The sequence below is a fragment of the Solea solea genome, chromosome 5, assembly GCF_958295425.1.
Source record: "Solea solea chromosome 5, fSolSol10.1, whole genome shotgun sequence".
In the NCBI taxonomy this organism is placed as follows: domain Eukaryota; kingdom Metazoa; phylum Chordata; class Actinopteri; order Pleuronectiformes; family Soleidae; genus Solea; species Solea solea.
In genome coordinates, this window is record NC_081138.1 from 21322522 (window position 1) to 21348895 (window position 26374).

The window sequence follows — 26374 nt, forward strand, 5'->3', positions numbered from 1 at the left end:
CCCAAACTTTTTCAGCATGGCCTTCCTTTGGTAGGAACTAAAAAATGCAAATAGCTCATTTAGAATAAAGCATAAATTGCAGAACCATTTCTCCACTTACAAATACTTCAATACTGACCAATAAAGAGCGGGTGCTAAGTTAGAGAGACTTTTTCTAAAGCTACAAAAAAACAAACATTTGTATATATTAAAATGTTTGCCAATAAAGCGTCCAAAATGTTACACACTGGACCTGAAATCAATGCCAGTGTTGGTGTAGCTGTGACTCTCTGTTCACGGTACAGTATACACCCTAAAGAATGACCAATCATCAAATCAAAGATATAAATCAGCTGTGGTCCACTTTACTGCATTGGAAACCCTTGAATCGCTGGAGTTTGACCTTCTCTCACTGTGGACAGCACTTAAACCTAATCCGCAGGTCGCAGGTCACGGATTACTTCCTGTGTGTGTGTGTGTCTACTGTGCCCTGAAGCAGCAGGACCTCAAACACCTCGCTGCTGTTGTGAAGAACAAAACGACTCCACGAAACCAATGACACACGCAAACGATCACTGTACAAACACGTTTCACATTTCACAGCTGTGTTTCTCCCTCCTGTCGGTGCCTTCTCTCTGACGATGGACGTGCGCGCGGTGGTTACTGGATACCTCGGAATAGACACATCGCAAACACCATGGCAAAGAGCTGAAAGAGAAAATTACACTCATTTAAAAGATGACAAGTTCAACAACCGGTGGGACAAACTGAATCACATTATTTTAAGTACAAAGCATGAAGAATCAGTATTGTGCCTTAACGTAATACTTTAGTAATAGTACTTTGGTAGAAGTTGAAGTCACTTTTTATAAAGTAAAGTCTTGACATTTACTGTACAAAAGTCATTTTCTGATATAGAATTTACTCAAAGTGAGGAGTAATGATTGAGCCATGGTGGCTCAGTGGTAGGGTGAGTTGTCTTTCAACTGGGAGGTCGTGGGTTTATTTCCTGGGTCTACTATTCTATGTGTCCTTGAGCAAGACACCTAACCATGTTCCATGTTGCAGCGTAGTTTGGTGTAAAGCAGCTCATTAAGTCTAGAAAAGCTCTATTTAAATACAGACTCTTCTTCTTCTGATTTAATTTGGTAGTAACGAGTAACATAGATAGTTAGAGGAAATGTAGTGGAGTAAAAATAGAAATATTAATAACAAAGTATAGTACAGATACGTGAATATTCTTCGCAAGTTCAGTAAAAAAGTATTTGTACTCTGTTACATTACTGTTAAGAAGACATAGCACTTACTTCAATTGTCAGCACCGCGATGGCCAGAGCTCCTGCTGAGTAGATGTACATCTCAAAATAATTCACGGTTGCTGAGTAACAGCCCTGAAACAAAACACACAAGTGTATTTATTACATGACGTGTATGTTTATGCACAAAAACACCGCCGTCCTCTCCTATAAGTGCTTGTGGTTGTGTTAAGTATTGACACAGAGCCAGTGATAACTGTGCTGTATGTGACTCCATCAACTCTATAACAGAAGGCTCACAGAATTGCGCTATTTTACAGACACGCTTAATATTTTTTCTTGCCGTTAAAGAGCACTTTCTAACTGGAAAATGAATCAAAGTCCATAGAAAAAAACTTTTACATCATGGCACAATGTCTGTTGATCCTCTACAGCCTCCATTAGTTAATCCAATTGTTTTGTTTTCGGACGTTTGTATTTTTTTAAATTTTTTTTTTTTGTATTGCATTTTGAATTTAAGTGTGTTGTTCCTTTCGCAACCTTGCTGTGTCTGAAGGCCACCCTTCCACTCATGCACTGCTCCACGCTGACGTCTCCATGGTAACTGTTCCTCTGGCAACAGGCCTCGGGAACCATGTGACCGGGGCTGAGGAGCCTGAAAAGGCTCTCCTGGAAGTCCTCGGGACCGCTAACGCCGCAGCAGTCGAACTGAAGGGAGAAGCGCGATGATGAGAGAAACAGCACACAAGAGCCTGAGCGGATTAACAACGTAAAGAAATCTGAAGTGATGTGTCACCGTGGTCATGATGCTGTTCCACATGGATGTGAAGACGTCCGAGTTGTTGTGACCTTGATAGTGACGTTTCAGCTCCCTGGTGAAATAGTCTCTGTTTAACTGCAGACATACAAACACAGTCAGGTCAGTTATGTCAAGCTCATTCTTACATTATCATATATGAGAATAAGATGTTTCGTGAGGACACCGTGACCTTGACCTTTCACCATCGAAATCTAAAGTCTGATGGTGCGTTCACACTCAATGCAGTGCAAAGTTTTTTTGCACAAAATTCACACCATTCTCTTCAGACGCTGAAGTTAAGATATTTGAATATTTGACATTCTACTGGGAAAATGAACAAAGAAGTTGTATTTCTTGGTAACTTCTGTTTAGATATAAACCTAATGTTTGTTACTTGATTCCAGCTGTTTGTAACAGTTTACAGTCAACAGACCTGTGTCAGATCTGACACTGACTTTAATTGGCTGTTTTTAACCACAAAGTGTTCCTGTGCTGCTGCAGCAGTCAGTCAGTACCACTCAGCATAATCCAGAGACCAAACCACTGTTCTCGAGACACACTCACATGATCCCTGAAGAGGAAGGCCAGTATGGCTGCTGCCAACTCTGCCAGGAAGATGAAGAGGATGAGCATGGAGAACTGAGAAGAGACAAACAACAGGAAAAGGACAGTGTAAATTGTTGTGGACGAATACTCTACACAAAGACAAAGATTCATGTTGCTTAATTTCAAATCCAGGGGGAGAGTTTATGATAAAAAAAACCGAAAAATATTACAGAAAGTGAACAAGTTCGCACATAATCTGTATGTCTGTATGAAAAGTAAACTCAGTTTCTGTGAGTACAAAGGGTTAGGGTTGAGTTAGGATTGAAACTGTATTGGATTTACCATCAAAATCTGATAATATCTTCAACTCACCCCAAGAAAACTCCATCCATATCAGTCCTTTAGCTCTTGTTTCTGATGTGCACTGTATCATAACGGACTTGTGACCTCTAGTGACCTGCGCACGTACATGTAAATACATTGCTAATTGGCACAAATACTAATGTACTTCGTGGTCGTTGTGGTACTTTTATTTACGATCTGAGAGCAACAATATCTCTTTTTATTTATTGTCTCTTATTATTCTGCACTTTAATCTCTAATATCTGCTGTTCTGTGTCGTTTAGGCATTGGCCTGCCAAGGGACTGAAGATGGAAAGAGCTTTGACTGTAATGCATATTTATACAGTATGTTATTTATGTTGCTTGGAGTAAGCAAAATGCAGCCAAAAACCTAAACTCCTTCATGGAGGATCAGTGAAAAAATCATACTCAATATCATATTACATGTTTAGTGACTGTGACATAAACACACTCACAAACAGCAGCAGACACTTGTTCTCCCTGATGGCGCCGCAGCAGCCCAGGAAGCCGAGCAGGAACAGCATGCTGCCCATGGCCAGAACGACGTACACGCCCGGGAACAGCAGCGGGTTCACCGCCATGATCTCCCTAAAGCCCAGCGGGTCAACCAGCACCCAGATGCTGACACCCAGCAGGAGGAAGCCACCCAGCTGTGAGAGGGAGGGATAGTTACATGTTAAAAAGAGAGGTACAAGTCATATAAAATGTCCATAGGAATGATTAGAAAGTCATCTAAGATGATAAAACTTGGCACTCTCTGGAGCCACCATGTGGTGACATACAGTATGTTAATATAAGCACAGCTCAAAGGTGAAACAAGTCACGCAGTATAATAATCACAATTAGTGTAAATTTGATTCAGATTTTAACAAAAGTATTTGTACTTTGTTACTTTACAGCACTGTGGACAGTGACAGAAGAAGAAGAAGAAGTGCGGCAAAAAAACAAAAAAAAAACGTTTTGAACTCACAAAGATGAAAAAGTTGAAGATGAACATCAGGTACTTCATGCAGCTGAGACAGTCGCCCTCCATGGCTGAGACCTGCCCCTGCACACACACACACACACACACACACACGCAAAACATAGGTTATTTTGAAAAAAATAATAATGCTATTTTGTATGGTTTTGTTTTATTTATCACCCTGCCTTCGTTCAAACTATATAAAAAGAACAATTTACATTACAGTACTATACCAACACAGTAATGCTAAAACAATCGTTTTGTAAAATGGAGGTAGAATAATCTTATTCCTTTTCTCTCTTTTTTTGCCTTTATTGAACAGGACAGTGAAGAAGTAAGTATATAATATTGCAGTCATTTCATGTTATTTCCAAATGAATATTCAGGTCATAGCTTGGTATTGAGATTAACTTACATTGACTTGAAATGTTCATGAATCAAAATTGATAATTACCATTATTTTAAATATGAACTTGATACTCCCTCATGTCCTTCACACTCAATACAAATGAGATGGTATTACCACCCATATTACACTTACCATACAATTACCATATTGTTCGTGTAGTGTTACCAACAATAATTCACAACATGATGAGAATGACACACTGCAGCAACAGTGTGCTGCATTCAGAGGCTGAGGAACTCTCTGGTTCATTTCCACTTGAAATGAGCAGAACACGCACGCGACACATGGACACAAACAGTTTTGCGCAGTGTGACGGCGAAAGTTTGTCCCCGTGGGATCGCATGACTCATGGAAGGACGCTTGGCTGGAGCTGAGGCTGACATGTTCAAGTGAGCAGGGCCGTCAGTGGGGGGTGTGAACAGGACCAACTGTGCACTGAGGCCCTGATGGTGTTTACCAGTTAAAGCCAACATGCAGCCACCTGTCGCAACACAGGGGAGGAGGGAAGTTTGGCTTCGTATCGGCAGTGACTCCTGTTCACCTTTTTTTTTATTCTGTCATTTCAGCTTTTTTAAATGAAAATGTTGGATTAAAAAGGGGCAGATGCACATGTTTGCGGTCATTTCACAAACTGCAGTGTGAACTTGAAACCCCCACATATGCAGACTGCAGGAGCACAGAGAGGCAAGCTGTGCTTTCCCCGCTCATACATAAGGGAAAGTGTAAGATGTCTAAAGAGAAACTGGTTATATATTCAGTTGTATGTGTGTGTGTGTGTGTGTGTGTGTGTGTGGAAACTGCAGGTGACAGCACAGTGAACATTCTCTGCCACTTAAGTGTAATCCAGGTGCTTGTTTGATTATAAGAAACATGTAGTGAGAATGGCAGCAGTCATCATGATGATTTCCTCCTCAAGGTGGTAACTCTATTATCGTGTCATATGCATACATGAGTGGTAAATTATGACCTCTTGGGATTCTATAGAATTTCCGTCTTTGCTCTGGTGTATGTTTGTCCAGTATAGGATAAACAAGATTACATTTTGCCAGGTCAGGCGTAACATTTGTGAGGGTTTACTGCAAAAACTTACTATACCACCTGTGAGTATGTAAGTATATAATCGCTTAAAAATAATATCTAATGTCTTTCAAACATACTGTAGCAAACATCTGGTGTGTGTCTGAGCTTGAACCTACTTTACTCAGCCTCTTAGGGGCAGCACACACTGAGAGCAACTCATAAGAAGCTGAAAGCTTGGTTGTCTTCTCTTCTTCTCTTTGTTTATTCCAGCTAAATTCCTAAATTCCTAATATAACTGTTACTGTAACTACAGCTCGCAGAAAACCAAAGGTTTATCAAGTAATTGCCTTCAATTGCATTGGTTGGTTATTTCATCAGTGACAACTGAGCCATAAATTACCTCATAAAACCCTTTTTGCATCAGATTCCTGAATTAAAAACAATTATTTGACACAAAACATTGATTTAGAAATTATTGTTGTGCTTTCATTTAATGAAAAAATCCTCCAGGTTCTACAATTTTAGAACTGAGACCATGGTTTTAGATCCAGTAATGTCAGAAATCACAATCTATTATCTGGGGACAATGGCCAGTATTTTGAGTCATCCTGTGCAGATATCCAGAGTTTTTTTTATTCACTGTTTATTGTTTAAAATTAAAATGTTTGTTATATTACATTTTGCTACAGCATCCACAAGGTTCAAAGTAACAGGAAATAGTCATTGAATTCAAATAAAATATCATAAAACAGGAGGCTACAAGGAGGAAGAGGATTAGAACCAGAATTCTGAGAAAAAAGTCAGAAATAAATATTTATCAGACTTTAATCTTTATATCCTGATTAATGTCCCAATCCTGACTTTCTTTTTTTTTTTATCTTTCTTTCTATTTTCTTTTGTTTCCCCATAAGAAATTCCACATGTGGCCCTAATAATCCTCTTCCGTACTATAGTCACATCAAAATTATTATTAAATTTTTTGGAAAAGATTAATCTTCTCTACATAAATGAAAAGTGTAGATTTGTGATGAGAACAGTGACCGAGCGGTGGAAATGTTGCATTTATTTTTATTCATTTTCAAGCAAGTTTGTCCATAGGTTTTTAATACGGTCAGAGAACCATAAAATGCAAAAACTTCAGTCATACAAATGTTTTAATGACATCATAAATATGACAATAACATATTTATACAACAGTGCTGGTAACCATGTTTGGTTGTGTGATATATAACAGAGGCAACGTCTCCGTTGGTCAGAGTGCTGCTTTAATGAATGATGGCGCTTTAATTTATTTATTTCCTGCTTTATCTTAAGACCATAAATCCACTGATGTGAAGGATCCCCATGTTTGCTGTACAACACGTTTCTCTGTGACTGAGTCTCCACTGTCTTACTTTATAAATGACATGTTAAAATCATGAGTGACGATGACGTTGGAAATAACTGACAGTGAAAAAATGTGACGAACAGTCCATCGTTTACCATCTGCCACAGTAACACACACTGTAACACATCCAAATGCATGTGGGCATGACCACATGTGAATGTGTGGTTTGATCTGTGCAGCACACACATAAACACGTCAATAAACAAGAAGATGCTCCTCAACACCAAAGAGTAACTTAGTTTATCAGATTTAAATTGATCAGGTCCGTCAGTCTGATTTCAGTAAACAAGACCCAGGTTCATATCTGTGTGTGGCAATAAATGAAATGGGTAAATATAAAAAAAAGTCACCTGTAAAATACTGGATAATTTCACCTTCCTCATTATATTTTTTTTATAATGTTTTCTTTGGTTTTCTTCAGTTAGATCAGGTCTCAAACTTAATATCAAGTTATACTGACTTATTTCTGCATGGTTTTTTTTGTAATACATTTATTTTGCATCATAAAAACTTTTATATTGTAAACTATATCAGTCCATATAAACAGAGAAACTTTTTTATTTTGAAATGCTACAAAAACCACCACTCCTGAACAGTTGCTTTTTCCCAAAAAAATTTTGATTTTTTTTTTCTCCACTTGACCGGCTCCCTACTGGCCACACTAGACACTCGTTGGTCCCCAGGTCATTTGAGTTTGAGAGCCCTGAGTTAGACAGATATCGTGATGCATCGCTATATGTTGATTATCATAGAATTGTTGTCGCTGGAGTAAATTCTCAAAAACATTTTCTAGAGTTCATATCTGAAAATGGCTTTTGTCTGATCGCACAAAACAACAACAACTCTAGAGGGCCACAGTTCTCACAATCAAACGGTTGTCATCACAACGCACTGATGACGTAACATGAACAAACCATGAAACGACCAACGTGCAGTGAAGGTGTCGTACCATATGTACCTGTTTAAAGGCTCCTGCTCCAGGTGAACGTGAGAGAATCAGTCCTTACCCTTTGACCTCTTGCAGCTTCACATCAGCTGTGGAGAAGAAGAAAAAGGAGTTAGTTTGGACCTGACTGAAGGACTGTTTATGTGTTTACCCAAGCAGCGCAGGACAGGCAGGGGCAAGAAGCATTTATCCCATCAAACTGCTGAACGTTGAGCAGTAGGATTCACTCTGAAGCTTTTCAGTCACACTCAACATCCATCTGACATTTGTGGGAGATCTAACCACCACCGTACGTAGAAGTCTTAGTCATCATTTAACAATAGTTTAAATATAGCAGACATCTGTTTATATTTAAAAGTCACATACTACTTTTTTTTTTAGACCAAACATATGAAGACAAAAGATCAGTTCCCAACATGAAGACAGATCTGTGTGTATGTATATTCTGCACCTGTAGTTAAATGATAACACACACTTGTTAGGATAGGTTTAGAATATTTTCATGTTGTAGTCACTGGTTGCTGCTGCCGGCAGCTGTGGTGATGATGGAGCAGCAGCAGCGTGTCAAACAGAAGCAGCTTGTGACTCACTGATGGAGTCATCCATCCAAAATGACTGACAGCAGCTCCACCCACACATCACCACAGTCCTTGCTCTTTTTATTAATTTCATAAACATACAGAATATGTGCGGCTGACATGAACATTGTCAGACACAGTGTTTGTCTTTTTCTGTCAGCATCAATACACCCACAGATGACATCATCGCCATCGCTCTCTGGATATTTAATACTCTTCTGTAAAGACAAACTGATGTTATAACTAAATTATACTTAAAAGGAGCAACACAATCATCTATTTTCTTTGTCCAAACCTGAGCTTTTGTCCTTATACGACACAATCAGTACAATTCAGATACCTGCATAAATGTATGGTATCTTAGAATTTGTGGTTTGAGTCACTTTGGAAATTGCTCACTCCCCAACACAAAAGTCCATGGAGAAAATCAGTGATTTTACACCAGTGCAAACAGGAATTGCTGTTTTGGTTAGATTTTGATTGAAGTGACACAAACCAGTAAATGCGACAGTAGAGCAGTAGCCTCATGTGTCCTTTGATAGACTTTTGTATGTGGTAGTGATCTGTGTAGCTACTGGCTGCTGAGTGTCGGTGTCAGCCTCAGGCAAAATATGAGAAATGAAATACAACCCCCTAGTGGTTGGGGGAAACTCGCAAATATGACATGGCTCCTACAATCAGACATGGTTGATGATGGTGAGTCTTTTTTTCTTTCCTTTTTTAAATCCATATCCTTCTCACCACTTGTTCACTCTGCCGTCCTCTGGAAAACGGTTTGGGTCACTAAAGACACGTGCATGTATCACAAGTCACTCTTTATTATGTCACAAGCCACTTTATATTTGTTCTTATTTGTTTGCTCGGGGGAGTGTAAATGTATGAGAATTTTTACAGTTCTTTTAAGGAGAGATACTGTCATTTTGTTGTATGTGGTACATGCAATGCCAATACAGGTGATTCTGGTGGTTAAGTGGTTAAAATGAGTTTTCCCTGGTGTCCACACTAGTGGCATCCATGTTTTTACCAGAGCATGTGTCTGCTTGTCTCATGTGTGCAAAGAGCACTGTTACCTGTGTGTGAGACACTGTCTATGTGTCATGAGTCCATACTATGCCATATGGCGTGTAGCACACGCCATATGACAGAGAGATATTTCTGACAACACCTGAGGCGCCAATGGTTCCTGGTGAGAGCTGAACCAGTTGAGGACAAACCAAAACAGAAAAGCGGAAAAATGACCCTTCTCGAGACACAAAGTTATACATTCCAGCTGCAGAAGGTGGAGAGTGAGGAGTCCACCATCCGCACAGTCCGTGCCGCTGTTAGTCCACCAGGTGTGAGATACCAGTCCCTCCCTGACATCATAAACCCGCAGATGAACTAACACAGGACCACACAGGAAAGTGCGCAGAGTCTTCTCCATGTGATCAGTGTGCGAGAATGTCTGCATCATTAGGAGACGAGGCAGCTGGTTCAGGTTAAACTGTGGAGGAACTTCAGTTTGCTGGTTTCTGACTCTGTAGTCATTTGCCACTGTGCCGAAGCTGCACCACTTATTTCACATTTAACTCACCACAGCAACTGAATTAACATGGCAGAGTGGAGCAAAAACTAAAGGATTGTTTGGATATTATAGTTTTACTGCAAGTGTTTCCACTTAATTTGTTATTAATCAGAACATGGCAGGTCTGTGCTGCATTCCAGAAATGTCCTTGTCTCGTTAAAAATAATCGCTTATTCCTATTCCACCAAGTTTGCCACGTAACTCCTCCCACAGTTTTGAGTAAACCCTCACACATCCTATGTCATCAGGAATGGTGTACTCTGATAGTGGACGTCTTGCGAAACAATGACTTTTTTGTCACATTTTGGACGACATACTAAAGTGTAACTTTTTGTCACATTTTGGACGAGATACTTACCTATGACTTTTTTGACCCATTTTGGACGACATACTATACTATGACATGTTTGAGTGATTTTGGACGACATACTATATACTATGACTTTTTGGACCTATTTTTGATGACATACTAAACTATGACGTTTTTGACCGATTTCTGACGACATACTATACTATGACGATTTTGAATGATTTTGGATGACATATTATACTATGACGTTTTTGACAGATTTCGGACGACATACTATACTATGACTTTTTGGACCGATTTTGGACGACATACTATACTATGACGTTTTTGACCGATTTTGGACGACATACTAAACTATGACGTTTTTGAGTGATTTTGGACGACATACTATACTATGACGTTTTTGAGTGATTTTGGACGACATACTATACTATGACATTTTTGAGTGATTTTGGACGACATACTACACTATGACTTTTTGAGTGATTTTGGACGACATACTATACTATGACATTTTTGAGTGATTTTGGACGACATACTATACTATGACATTTTTGAGTGATTTTGGACGACATACTATACTATGACGTTTTTGAGTGATTTTGGACGACATACTATACTATGACATTTTTGAGTGATTTTGGACGACATACTACACTATGACTTTTTGAGTGATTTTGGACGACATACTATACTATGACGTTTTTGACTGATTTTTGGCGACATACTATACTATGACGTTTTTGACTGATTTTGGTCGACATACTACACTATGACTTTTTTGGGTGATTTTGGACGACATACTATACTATGACATTTTTGAGTGATTTTGGACGACATACTATACTATGACGTTTTTGACCGATTTTGGACGACATACTATAGTATGACTTTTTTGACCCATTTTGGACGACATACTATACTATGACTTTTTGGACCGATTTTTGATGACATACTATACTATGACGTTTTTGACCGATTTTGGACGACATACTATACTATGACTTTTTTGACCGATTTTGGACGAAATACTATACTATGACTATTTTGACCGATTTTGGACGACATACTATACTATGACTTTTTGACAGATTTTGGACGACATACTATACTATGACTTTTTGACCGATTTTGGATGACATACTATAATATGACGTTTTTGACCGATTTTGGACGACATACTATACTCGGACTTTTTTGACCGATTTTGGACGACATACTATACTATGACATTTTTGAGTGATTTTGAACGACGTACTATACTATGACATTTTTGAGTGATTTTGGCCGACATACTAAACCATGACTTTTTGGACCGATTTTGGACGACATACTATACTATGACTTTTTGGACCGATTTTTGACGACATACTAAATTATGACGTTTTTGACCGATTTTGGACGACATACTATACTATGACTTTTTTGACAGATTTAGGACGACATACTATACTATGACTTTTTGGACCGATTTTGGACGACATACTATACTATGACTTTTTTGGACGATTTTGGACGACATACTATACTATGAATTCTTTGACCGATTTTGGACGACATACTATACTATGAATTTTTGACGACATACTGCAAAGCTCAGCCACAAGGTTGGTGTAGTGGTAAAGCTCTTGCCTTTGACCAAGAAGTCCTGGGTTCAATCCCTGTTTGAAACAAGTACCCTCTAAATCCCTGAAATGTGATGGTTTACTGTTGGAAGACATACTATACTATGACTTTTTTGACCAATTTGGACGACATACTACACTATGACTTTTTGGACCGATTTTTGACGACATACTAGACCATGACTTTTTGGACCGATTTTGGACGACATACTATACTATGACTTTTTGGACCAATTTTTGACGACATACTAAACTATGACGTTTTTGAATGATTTTGGATGACATACTATACTATGACTTTTTTGACCGATTTTGGACGACATACTATACTATGACTTTTTGGACCGATTTTGGACGACATACTATACTATAACGTTTTTGACCCATTTTGGACAACATACTATACTATGACGTTTTTGACCCATTTTGGACGACATACTATACTATGACTATTTTGACCCATTTTGGACGACATACTATACTATGACTTTTTTGACCGATTTTGGACGACATACTATACTATGACATTTTTGAGTGATTTTGAACGACATACTATACTATGACATTTTTGAATGATTTTGGACGACATACTAAACCATGACTTTTTGGACCGATTATGGACGACATACTATATACTATGACTTTTTGGACCGATTTTTGACAACATACTAAACTATGACGTTTTTGACCGATTTTGGACGATATACTATACTATGACGTTTTTGACAGATTTCGGACGACATACTATACTATGACTTTTTGGACCGATTTTGGACGACATACTATGCTGTGACTTTTTGGACCGATTTTTGACGACATACTAAACTATGACGTTTTTGACCGATTTTGGACCACATACTATACTATGACTTTTTGGACCTATTTTTGACAACATACTATACTATAACGTTTTTGACCGATTTCTGACGACATACTATACTATGACTTTTTGGACCAATTTTGGACGACATACTATACTATGACGTTTTTGACCGATTTCTGACGACATACTAAACTATGAAGTTTTTGACCGATTTTGGACAACATACTATACTATGACTTTTTTGACCGATTTTTGACGACATACTAAACTATGAAGTTTTTGACCGATTTTGGACGACATACTATACTATGACTTTTTGGACCGATTTTTGACAACATACTATACTATGACATTTTTGACCCATTTTGGACAACATACTATACTATGACGTTTTTGACCCGTTTTGGACGACATACTATACTATGACTTTTTTGACCGATTTTGGACGACATACTATACTATGACATTTTTGAGTGATTTTGGACGACATACTAAACTATGAGTTTTTGGACCGATTTTGGACGACATACTATACTATGACTTTTTGGACCGATTTTTGACGACATACTAAACTATGACGTTTTTGACCGGTTTTGGACGACATACTATACTATGAAGTTTTTGACCAATTTTGGACGACATACTATACTATGACGTTTTTGACAGATTTCGGACGACATACTATACTATGACATGTTTGAGTGATTTTGGACGACATACTATACTATGACATGTTTGAGTGATTTTGGACATCATACTATACTATGACATTTTTGAGTGATTTTGGACGACATACGAAACTATGACTTTTTGGACCGATTTTTGACGACATACTAAAGTATGACGTTTTTGACCGATTTCTGACCTCATACTATACTATGACTTTTTTGACCGATTTTGGACGACAAACTATACTATTACTTTTTGGACCGATTTTTGACGACATACTATACTATGACTTTTTTGACAGATTTTGGGCGACATACTATACTATGACTTTTTTGACAGATTTTGGACGACATACTATACTATGACGTTTTTGAATGATTTTGGATGACATACTATACTATGACTTTTTTGACCGATTTTGGACGACATACTATACTATGACTTTTTGGACCGATTTTTGACGACATACTAAACTATGAAGTTTTTGACCGATTTTGGACGACATACTATACTATGACTTTTTTGACCGATTTTTGACGACATACTAAACTATGAAGTTTTTGACCGATTTTGGACGACATACTATACTATGACTTTTTGGACCGATTTTTGACAACATACTATACTATGACATTTTTGACCCATTTTGGACAACATACTATACTATGACGTTTTTGACCCGTTTTGGACGACATACTATACTATGACTTTTTTGAGTGATTTTGGACGACATACTATACTATGACTTTTTTGACCGATTTTTGACGACATACTAAACTATGACGTTTTTGACCGATTTTGGACCACATACTATACTATGACATTTTTGAGTGATTTTGGACGACATACTAAACTATGACTTTTTGGACCGATTTTGGACGACATACTATACTATGACTTTTTGGACCGATTTTTGACGACATACTAAACTATGACGTTTTTGACCGATTTTGGACGACATACTATACTATGACTATTTTGACCAATTTTGGACGACATACTATACTATGACTTTTTGACCGATTTTGGATGACATACTATACTATGACGTTTTTGACCGATTTTGGACGACATACTATACTATGACATTTTTGAGTGATTTTGGACGACATACTATACTATGACATTTTTGAGTGATTTTGGACGACATACTATACTATGACGTTTTTGACCGATTTTGGACGACATACTATAGTATGACTTTTTTGACCCATTTTGGACGACATACTATACTATGACTTTTTGGACCGATTTTTGACAACATACTATACTATAACGTTTTTGACCGATTTCTGACGACATACTATACTATGACTTTTTGGACCGATTTTGGACGACATACTATACTATGACGTTTTTGACCGATTTCTGACGACATACTAAACTATGAAGTTTTTGACCGATTTTGGACGACATACTATACTATGACTTTTTGGACCGATTTTTGACAACATACTATACTATGACATTTTTGACCCATTTTGGACAACATACTATACTATGACGTTTTTGACCCGTTTTGGACGACATACTATACTATGACTTTTTTGACCGATTTTGGACGACATACTATACTATGACATTTTTGAGTGATTTTGGACGACATACTAAACTATGAGTTTTTGGACCGATTTTGGACGACATACTATACTATGACTTTTTGGACCGATTTTTGACGACATACTAAACTATGACGTTTTTGACCGGTTTTGGACGACATACTATACTATGAAGTTTTTGACCAATTTTGGACGACATACTAAACTATGACTTTTTGGACCGATTTTTGACGACATACTAAAGTATGACGTTTTTGACCGATTTCTGACCTCATACTATACTATGACTTTTTTGACCGATTTTGGACGACATACTATACTATGACTTTTTGGACCGATTTTTGACGACATACTATACTATGACTTTTTTGACAGATTTTGGGCGACATACTATACTATGACATTTTTGAGTGATTTTGGACGACATACTAAACTATGACTTTTTGGACCGATTTTTGACGACATACTAAAGTATGACGTTTTTGACCGATTTCTGACCTCATACTATACTATGACTTTTTTGACCGATTTTGGACGACATACTATACTATGACTTTTTGGACCGATTTTTGACGACATACTATACTATGACTTTTTTGACAGATTTTGGGCGACATACTATACTATGACTTTTTTGACCGATTTTGGACGACACACTATACTATGACTTTTTGGACCGATTTTTGACAACATACTATACTATGAATTTTTTGACCGATTTTGGTCGACATACTATACTATGACTTTTTGACGACATACGGCAAAGCTCAGCCACAAGGTTGGTGTAGTGGTAATGCTCTTGCCTTTGACCAAGAAGTCCCGGGTTCAAGCCCTGATTGGAACAAGTGCCCTCTGAAGCCCTGAAACATGATGGTTTACTGTTGAAAGACATACTATACTACGACGATTTTGGACAACATACTATAGTATGACTTTTTGACAGATTTTGGACGACATACTATACTATGACGTTTTTGACCAATTGTGGACGACATACTATGACGTTTTTGACCAATTTTGGACGACATACTATACTATGACGTTTTTGACCAATTGTGGACGACATACTATACTATGACGTTTTTGACCAATTTTGGACGACATACTATACTATGACGTTTTTGACAGATTTCGGACGACATACTATACTATGACATTTTTGAGTGATGTTGAACGACATACTATACTATGACATTTTTGAGTGATTTTGGACGACATACTATACTGTGACTTTTTGGACCGATTTTTGACGACATACGAAACTATGAAGTTTTTGACCGATTTTGGACAACATACTATACTATGACTTTTTTTTACCCATTTTGGACGACATACTATACTATGACGTTTTTGACCAATTGTGGACGACATACTATACTATGACGTTTTTGACCAATTTTGGACGACATACTATACTATGACGTTTTTGACAGATTTCGGACGACATACTATACTATGACGTTTTTGACCGATTTTGGACGACATACTATACTATGACATTTTTGAGTGATTTTGAACGACATACTATACTATGACATTTTTGAGTGATTTTGGACGACATACTAAACCATGACTTTTTGGACCGATTTTGGACGACATACTATACTATGACGTTTTTGACCGATTTTGGACGACATACTATACTATGAAGTTTTTGACCAATTTTGGACGACATACTATACTATGACGTTTTTGACAGATTTCGGACGACATACTATACTATGACTTTTTGGACCGATTTTGGACGACATACTATACTGTGACTTTTTTTGACCCATTTTGGACGACATACTATACTATGACATTTTTGAGTGATTTTGAACGACATTCTATACTATGACATTTTTGAGTGATTTTGGACGACATACTATACTATGACTTTTTGGACCGATTTTTGACGACATACTAAACTATGAAGTTTTTGACTGAATTTGGACAACATACTATACTATGACTTTTTGGACCGATTTTTGACAACATACTATACTATGACATTTTTGACCCATTTTGGACGACATACTATACTATGACTTTTTTTGACCCATTTTGGACGAGATACTATACTATGACGTTTTTGATCAATTTTGGACGACATACTATACTATGACTTTTTGGACCGATTTTTGACAACATACTATACTATAACGTTTTTGACCGATTTCTGACGACATACTATACTATGACTTTTTGGACCGATTTTGGACGACATACTATACTATGAAGTTTTTGACCAATTTTGGACGGCATACTATACTATGACGTTTTTGACAGATTTCGGACGACATACTATACTATGACTTTTTGGACCGATTTTGGACGACATACTATACTGTGACTTTTTGGACCGATTTTTGACGACATACGAAACTATGAAGTTTTTGACCGATTTTGGACGACATACTATACTATGACTTTTTTGACCGATTTTGGACGACATACTATACTATGACATTTTTTAGTGATTTTGGACGACATACTATACTATGACATTTTTGAGTGATTTTGGACGACATACTAAACTATGACGTTTTTGACCGATTTTGGACCACATACTATACTATGACATTTTTGAGTGATTTTGGACGACATACTAAACTATGAATTTTTGGACCGATTTTGGACGACATACTATACTATGACTTTTTGGACCGATTTTTGACGACATACTATACTATGACGTTTTTGACCGATTTTGGACGACATACTATAGTATGACTTTTTTGACCCATTTTGGACGACATACTATACTATGACTTTTTGGACCGATTTTTGACGACATACTAAACTATGAAGTTTTTGACCGATTTTGGACAACATACTATACTATGACTTTTTGGACCGATTTTTGACAACATACTATACTATGACGTTTTTGATCAATTTTGGACGACATACTATACTATGACTTTTTGGACCGATTTTTGACAACATACTATACTATGACATTTTTGACCCATTTTGGACGACATACTATACTATGACTTTTTTTGACCCATTTTGGACGACATACTATACTATGACGTTTTTGATCAATTTTGGACGACATACTATTCTATGACTTTTTGGACCGATTTTTGACAACATACTATACTATAACGTTTTTGACCGATTTCTGACGACATACTATACTATGACTTTTTGGACCGATTTTGGACGACATACTATACTATGAAGTTTTTGACCAATTTTGGACGGCATACTATACTATGACGTTTTTGACAGATTTCGGACGACATACTATACTATGACTTTTTGGACCGATTTTGGACGACATACTATACTGTGACTTTTTGGACCGATTTTTGACGACATACGAAACTATGAAGTTTTTGACCAATTTTGGACAACATACTATACTATGACTTTTTTTGACCCATTTTGGACGACATACTATACTATGACGTTTTTGACCAATTGTGGACGACATACTATACTATGACGTTTTTGACCGATTTTGGACGACATACTATACTATGACGTTTTTGACCGATTTTGGACGACATACTATACTATGACATTTTTGAGTGATTTTGAACGACATACTATACTATGACATTTTTGAGTGATTTTGGACGAAATACTAAACTATGAATTTTTGGACCGATTTTGGACGACATACTAAACTATGACGTTTTTGACCGATTTTGGACAACATACTATACTATGACTATTTTGACCAATTTTGGACGACATACTATACTATAACTTTTTTGACCGATTTTGGACGACATACTATACTATGACTTTTTTGACAGATTTTGGGCGACATACTATACTATGACGTTTTTGACCGATTTTGGACAACATACTATACTATGACTTTTTGGACCGATTTTTGACAACATACTATACTATAACGTTTTTGACCGATTTCTGACGACATACTATACTATGACTTTTTGGACCGATTTTGGACGACATACTATACTATGACGTTTTTGACCGATTTTTGACGACATACTAAACTATGACGTTTTTGACCGATTTTGGACGACATACTATACTATGACTTTTTTGACCGATTTTGGACGACATACTATACTATGACATTTTTGAGTGATTTTGGACGACATACTATACTATGACGTTTTTGACCAATTTTGGACGACATACTATACTATGACGTTTTTGACCGATTTTTGACGACATACTAAACTATGAAGTTTTTGACCGATTTTGGACGACATACTATACTATGACATTTTTGAGTGATTTTGGACGACATACTAAACTATGACGTTTTTGACCGATTTTGGACAACATACTATACTATGACTATTTTGACCAATTTTGGACGACATACTATACTATAACTTTTTTGACCGATTTTGGACGACATACTATACTATGACTTTTTTGACAGATTTTGGGCGACATACTAAACTATGAGTTTTTGGACCGATTTTGGACGACATACTATACTATGACTTTTTGGACCGATTTTTGACGACATACTAAACTATGACGTTTTTGACCGGTTTTGGACGACATACTATACTATGAAGTTTTTGACCAATTTTGGACGACATACTATACTATGACGTTTTTGACAGATTTCGGACGACATACTATACTATGACATGTTTGAGTGATTTTGGACGACATACTATACTATGACATGTTTGAGTGATTTTGGACATCATACTATACTATGACGTTTTTGACCGATTTTTGACGACATACTAAACTATGACGTTTTTGACCGATTTTGGACGACATACTATACTATGACTTTTTTGACCGATTTTGGACGACATACTATACTATGACATTTTTGAGTGATTTTGGACGACATACTATACTATGACGTTTTTGACCAATTTTGGACGACATACTATACTATGACGTTTTTGACCGATTTTTGACGACATACTAAACTATGAAGTTTTTGACCGATTTTGGACGACATACTATACTATGACTTTTTTGACCGATTTTTGACGACATACTAAACTATGAAGTTTTTGACCGATTTTGGACGACAAACTATACTATGACTTTTTTGACCGATTTTGGACGACATACTATACTATGACATTTTTGAGTGATTTTGGACGACATACTATACTATGACGTTTTTGACCCGTTTTGGACGACATACTATACTATGACTTTTTTGACCGATTTTGGACGACATACTATACTATGACATTTTTGAGTGATTTTGGACGACATACTATACTATGACGTTTTTGACTGATTTTGGATGACATACTATACTATGAAGTTTTTGACCAATTTTGGACGACATACTATACTATGACATTTTTGAGTGATTTTGGACGACATACTATACTATGACGTTTTTGACCAATTTTGGACGACATACTATACTATGACGTTTTTGACCGATTTTTGACGACATACTAAACTATGAAGTTTTTGACCGATTTTGGACGACATACTATACTATGACTTTTTTGACCGATTTTTGACGACATACTAAACTATGAAGTTTTTGACCGATTTTGGACGACAAACTATACTATGACTTTTTTGACCGATTTTGGACGACATACTATACTATGACATTTTTGAGTGATTTTGGACGACATACTATACTATGACGTTTTTGACCCGTTTTGGACGACATACTATACTATGACTTTTTTGACCGATTTTGGACGACATACTATACTATGACATTTTTGAGTGATTTTGGACGACATACTATACTATGACTTTTTTGACCGATTTTTGACGACATACTAAACTATGACGTTTTTGACCGATTTTGGACCACATACTATACTATGACATTTTTGAGTGATTTTGGACGACATACTATACTATGACTTTTTGGACCGATTTTGGACGACATACTATACTATGACTATTTTGACCAATTTTGGACGACTTACTATACTATGACTTTTTGACCGATTTTGGATGACATACTATACTATGACGTTTTTGACCGATTTTGGACGACATACTATACTATGACATTTTTGAGTGATTTTGGACGACATACAATACTATGACGTTTTTGAGTGATTTTGGACGACATACTATACTATGACGTTTTTGACCGATTTTGGACAACATACTATACTATGAAGTTTTTGACCAATTTTGGACGACATACTATACGATGACATTTTTGAGTGATTTTGGACAACATACTACACTATGGCTTTTTTGAGTGATTTTGGACAACATACTACACTATGACATTTTTGAGTGATTTCAGACGACATACTATACTATGACGTTTTTGACCGATTTTGGACGACATACTATACTATGACTTTTTTGACCCATTTTGGACGACATACTGCAAAGCTTAGCCACAAGGTTGGTGTAGTGGTAATGCTTTTGCCTTTGACCAAGAAGTCCCGGGTTCAAACCCTGTTTGAAACAAGTACCCTCTGAAGCCCTGAAATGTGATGGATTACTGTTGGAAGACATACTATACTATGACTTTTTGGACCGATTTTTGACGACATACTAAACTATGACGTTTTTGACCGATTTTTGACGACATACTATACTATGACGTTTTTGACCGATTTTGGACCTCATACTATACTATGACTTTTTTGACCCATTTTGGATGACATACTATACTATGACGTTTTTGACCGTTTTTGGACGACATACTATACTATGACGTTTTTGAATGATTTTGGACGACATACTATACTATAACTTTTTTGACCCATTTTGGACGACATACTATACTATGACTTTTTTGACCCATTTTGGATGACATACTATACTATGACTTTTTGACCCATTTTGGACAACATACTATACTATGACGTTTTTGACAGATTTCGGACGACATACTATACTATGACTTTTTGGACGACATACTAAACTATGACGTTTTTGACCGATTTTGGACGACATACTATACTATGACTTTTTTGACCTATTTTTGGCGACATACTGTACTATGACTTTTTGGACCGATTTTTGACAACATACTATACTATGACATTTTTGAGTTATTTTGGACGACATACTATACAATGACATTTTTGAGTTATTTTGGACGACATACTATACTATGACATTTTTGAGTGATTTTGGACGACATACTATACTATGACGTTTTTGACTGATTTTGGATGACATACTATACTATGAAGTTTTTGACCAATTTTGGACGACATACTATACTATGACATTTTTGACAGATTTCGGACGACATACTATACTATGACTTTTTGGACCGATTTTGGACGACATACTATACTATGACTTTTTGGACCGATTTTTGACGACATACTAAACTATGAAGTTTTTGACCCATTTTGGACAACATACTATACTATGACTTTTTGGACCGAGTTTTGACAACATACTATACTATGACATTTTTGACCCATTTTGGACGACATACTATACTATGACTTTTTTTGACCCATTTTGGACGACATACTATACTATGACGTTTTTGATCAATTTTGGACGACATACTATACTATGACGTTTTTGACCGATTTTGGACGACATACTATACTATGACATGTTTGAGTGATTTTGGATGACATACTATACTATGACATTTTTGAGTGATTTTGGACGACATACTATACTATGACTTTTTTGACCGATTTTTGACGACATACTATACTATGACTTTTTGGACAGATTTTTGATGACATACTAAACTATGACGTTTTTGATCGATTTCTGACGACATACTATACTATGACGTTTTTGAATGATTTTGGACGACATACTATACTATGACGTTTTTGAATGATTTTGGATGACATACTATACTATGAAGTTTTTGACCAATTTTGCACGACATACTATACTAAGACATTTTGAGTGATTTTGGACGACATACTATACGATGACATTTTTGAGTGATTTTGGACGACATACTATACTATGACATTTTTGAGTGATTTCAGACGACATACTATACTATGACGTTTTTGACCGATTTTGGACGACATACTATACTATGACTTTTTTGACCGATTTTGGACGATATGCTATACTATGACTATTTTGACCGATTTTGGACAACATTCTATACTATGTCGTTTTTGACCCATTTTGGACGACATACTGCAAAGCTTAGCCACAAGGTTGGTGTAGTGGTAATGCTTTTGCCTTTGACCAAGAAGTCCCGGGTTCAAACCCTGTTTGAAACAAGTACCCTCTGAAGCCCTGAAATGTGATGGATTACTGTTGGAAGACATACTATACTATGACTTTTTGGACCGATTTTTGACGACATACTATACTATGATGTTTTTGACCGATTTTGGACAACATACTATACTATGACGTTTTTGGCCGATTCTGGACGACATACTATACTATGACTTTTTGGACCGATTTTGGACGACATACTAAACTATGACGTTTTTGACAGATTTTGGACGACATACTATACTATGACTTTTTTAACCTATTTTTGGCGATATACTGTACTATGACTTTTTGGACCGATTTTTGACAACATACTATACTATGACATTTTTGAGTTATTTTGGACGACATACTATACTATGACATTTTTGAGTTATTTTGGACGACATACTATACTATGACTTTTTTGACCCATTTTGGACGACATACTATACTATGACTTTTTTGACCCATTTTGGACGACATACTATACTATGACTTTTTTGACCCATTTTGGATGACATACTATACTATGACTTTTTTTGACCCATTTTGGACGACATACTATACTATGACTTTTTTGACCGATTTTTGACGACATACTATACTATGACTTTTTTGACCCATTTTGGACGACATACTAAACTATGAAGTTTTTGACCGATTTTTGACAACATTCTATACGATGACTTTTTTGACCCAATTTGGACGACAAACTGTACTATGACGTTTTTGACCGATTTTGGACGACATACTATAGTGTGACTTTTTGCCCGATTTTGGATGACATACTATAGTATGACTTTTTTGACCCATTTTGGAGAACATAATGACATTTTTGAGTGATTTTGGACAACATACTATACTATGACGTTTTTGACAGATTTTGGACGACATACTATAATATGACTTTTTTGAGTGATTTTACTTTGAGTGATACTACAGGATGACTTTTTTTTTCATATATTGGACGACATACTAACGGTTAGTATGTAGTATTTGAGACAAAAGAGTCATAGTTCAGTAAGACGTCCAAAATGAGACACAAAAAAACATTGCTATGGTTGTTGTCTAACCCTGTGTGTTGTTTTCATTTTCATATGACATGTAGTTTTTCTTAAAATCACCTAAAAGCGCATAGAGTTCTGGTCAAAACAGGGAATTAGGGTGGGGCTTGTGAGTCTCTCTCTCTCTCGCTCTCTCTCTCTCTACAAGTTTTAAAGGGTGATTCCACAAAAATACCACTTTGTCTAAATCAGGCATGCTCAAAATCCGGCCCACGGGCCAATCACGACCCTAATTAAATTTTGTACGGCTTGCATCTTCGATTTATCATCTATCCATTATCTACAGCTTTATCCTCCATCGGAGGGTCACGGGGGGTGCTGTACCAATCTCAGCTGATTTAGGGCGAAAGGTAGGGTACACCCTGGACAGTTTGCCAGTCCATTGCAGGGCCTCACACATAGAGACAAACAACCATTCACTCTAATATCCAGACCTATGGACAATTTAAAGTGACCGATTTACCTAATATTTATTATTTAAAAATAATTTAAAAAAAGAATATATTTATTCTTTAGTTTTAAAGTAATTTATTTAATACTGGATATAACATTTCAATCATACAGTCATTTATTGTATTGGTTCTACACACAGGCATCGTTTATCTCTGATTCGGTATATTAATTTAATCTCAGTAAACATTTTTTTTATGTGGTGAACTAACAGGAGACAGGATGAGACTGATGAAGGTCCCGTGCTGTGACAGTGAAGTGGTCAGTGTTTGGCAGGCAGTGTGTTCTGACCATCTGCTGCTCCATTCAGTCTGGATTTAATCTTGTTAAAACTACAAACCTTTCAAAGAGCCCCACAGTGTGAGCATGATGTGGCTGCGTTAAAGAGTTGCTTATTTAATTAGCAAATGGAGGAGAAGATCCTCCTCCCCTCCTTCCTTTTCGACAGAGTGAGTGACAGAAATCTCTCTTGAAACGAATACATTACATCTCTAGCCTTTAGGGAACATTTAAAGGGCTGTTTTGTTTGTGTAATTCACACTTTTACAGAGTTGGATTAATTAACTTTTATCAATTGGCAGAAACAGTGAAGGGCATTTTTTTTTCTCTTAAGGAAGTGACTTTGATGTCGACTTTTTGTAAATTTTATTTATATTTTTCAATCCCATCTTCCTCTGTTGTTGTGGGAATGAGACATGTATCTCAGATCCACTGTCTGATGATCAACTAACACATTCATCTCAGGAAATTAGTAAAAACCCTGTATATTTGCTTGGGTGAAGTGGCCCTTTTAACACGGCAAACTAGAGGTTACTACTACATAGATACATACTGAGAAAAAGTCATTTTTATATAAAGATGGACAGACAGACATAGTCCGCTCGACAAGTGTCCATGTCTATGGCCCATGGTTTTGTGGTGGTCACAGTGAGCAGGGGTTAGTCCCTCATACAACCACACTTTAAAACACTGCAATATCCCTTTAACATAAGACAGACGAGTGTATCACTACACACATTAGTACGTAAGTACTTGAAAGAATTCCCTTCACTTTGAAAAGCCCAACTTAACAACAAAAAAACTGAAGGTCTTTACTGTAGACTTTAAAAACGGAGGTGGATGGAGAACCTCGGTGTTCAAAAATCCTAATTTTAACCAATTTTGCAAAGATAATGACAAACAGCTGTAGATACTCACCACTGAGAAACAAAACGAGCCTCTTTGTCCTCAAAACGTCTTCAGACTGAAGTGGAAGTGAAGACAACAGTGAGTTATCTTGTCTCCTGGTGAAGTGTGTATCCACAAATGTCCCACACTGCTGCGTTCACGGACCATCTGAAAGTCACGAGCAGTCAGACAGTCTCTCTCTCTCTCTCTCACGGACTCACTGACTCACTCACACACGAACACACACACACACACACACACACCAACACACATTCGACCACCAGCCAAAGCCACAGCTGCCCCAAATTAACAGCATTAGTAATTATCATCAATCATTCTTTATGTTTCTGTAATGGTTAATTAACCAGTTTGTGTGGAGGCTCTCTAGCCGATATATACTGTATATATCTATTTATTTTTTTTAATTTTATGTTAAAATATAGTTATAGTTTGTATTGTGTTGCATTTTCAAATGTACAGTTTTACAAAAAAATCTTGTTGATTAAGGGTTATTACAGTTTCATTTACTTGCATTCATCGTGAACAGAACATTTTGTTTTAGTGGTTGAATGTTATGCTTGATTAATTTCTGACTTCTCAATTACTGAGTCTACAATTAGTGAAAATTCTTTGCCAGAATAATTTCATATTGAACAAAAAACATGAAAGATCAACGGTTAAGATTTGGGCTGTCAGAGGTCAAAGGTCAAGGTCACTATAACCTCCGTCTCTTTCTAGATTTCCTTCCCCTGTTCTGTTAGTATCTTTTTTTTGTCTCATTAATTTTTACTAT

The 26374-nt window shown here is 36.6% G+C and overlaps 1 protein-coding gene across 2 annotated transcripts; it reads right to left on the minus strand.

Moving 5' to 3' along the window:
• Nucleotides 1-25731, minus strand: LOC131459652 (tetraspanin-18-like). 2 transcript variants are annotated; one of them, XM_058629667.1, is made up of 9 exons: nt 25612-25731; nt 7682-7758; nt 3914-3991; nt 3399-3593; nt 2599-2673; nt 2032-2130; nt 1776-1943; nt 1287-1370; nt 1-687 (listed from the first exon to the last, which is right to left on the minus strand). In XM_058629667.1, the coding sequence occupies exons 3-9, from the start codon at nt 3974-3976 to the stop codon at nt 640-642; spliced, it is 732 nt and encodes a 243-aa protein (XP_058485650.1). In that variant the 5' UTR covers nt 3977-3991; nt 7682-7758; nt 25612-25731; the 3' UTR covers nt 1-639. The 2 variants fall into 2 exon arrangements, with proteins under 2 accessions (XP_058485650.1, XP_058485649.1); XM_058629666.1 differs by having other exon boundaries at nt 7673-7758.
• Between the last annotated feature and the right edge of the window lie 643 nt (nt 25732-26374).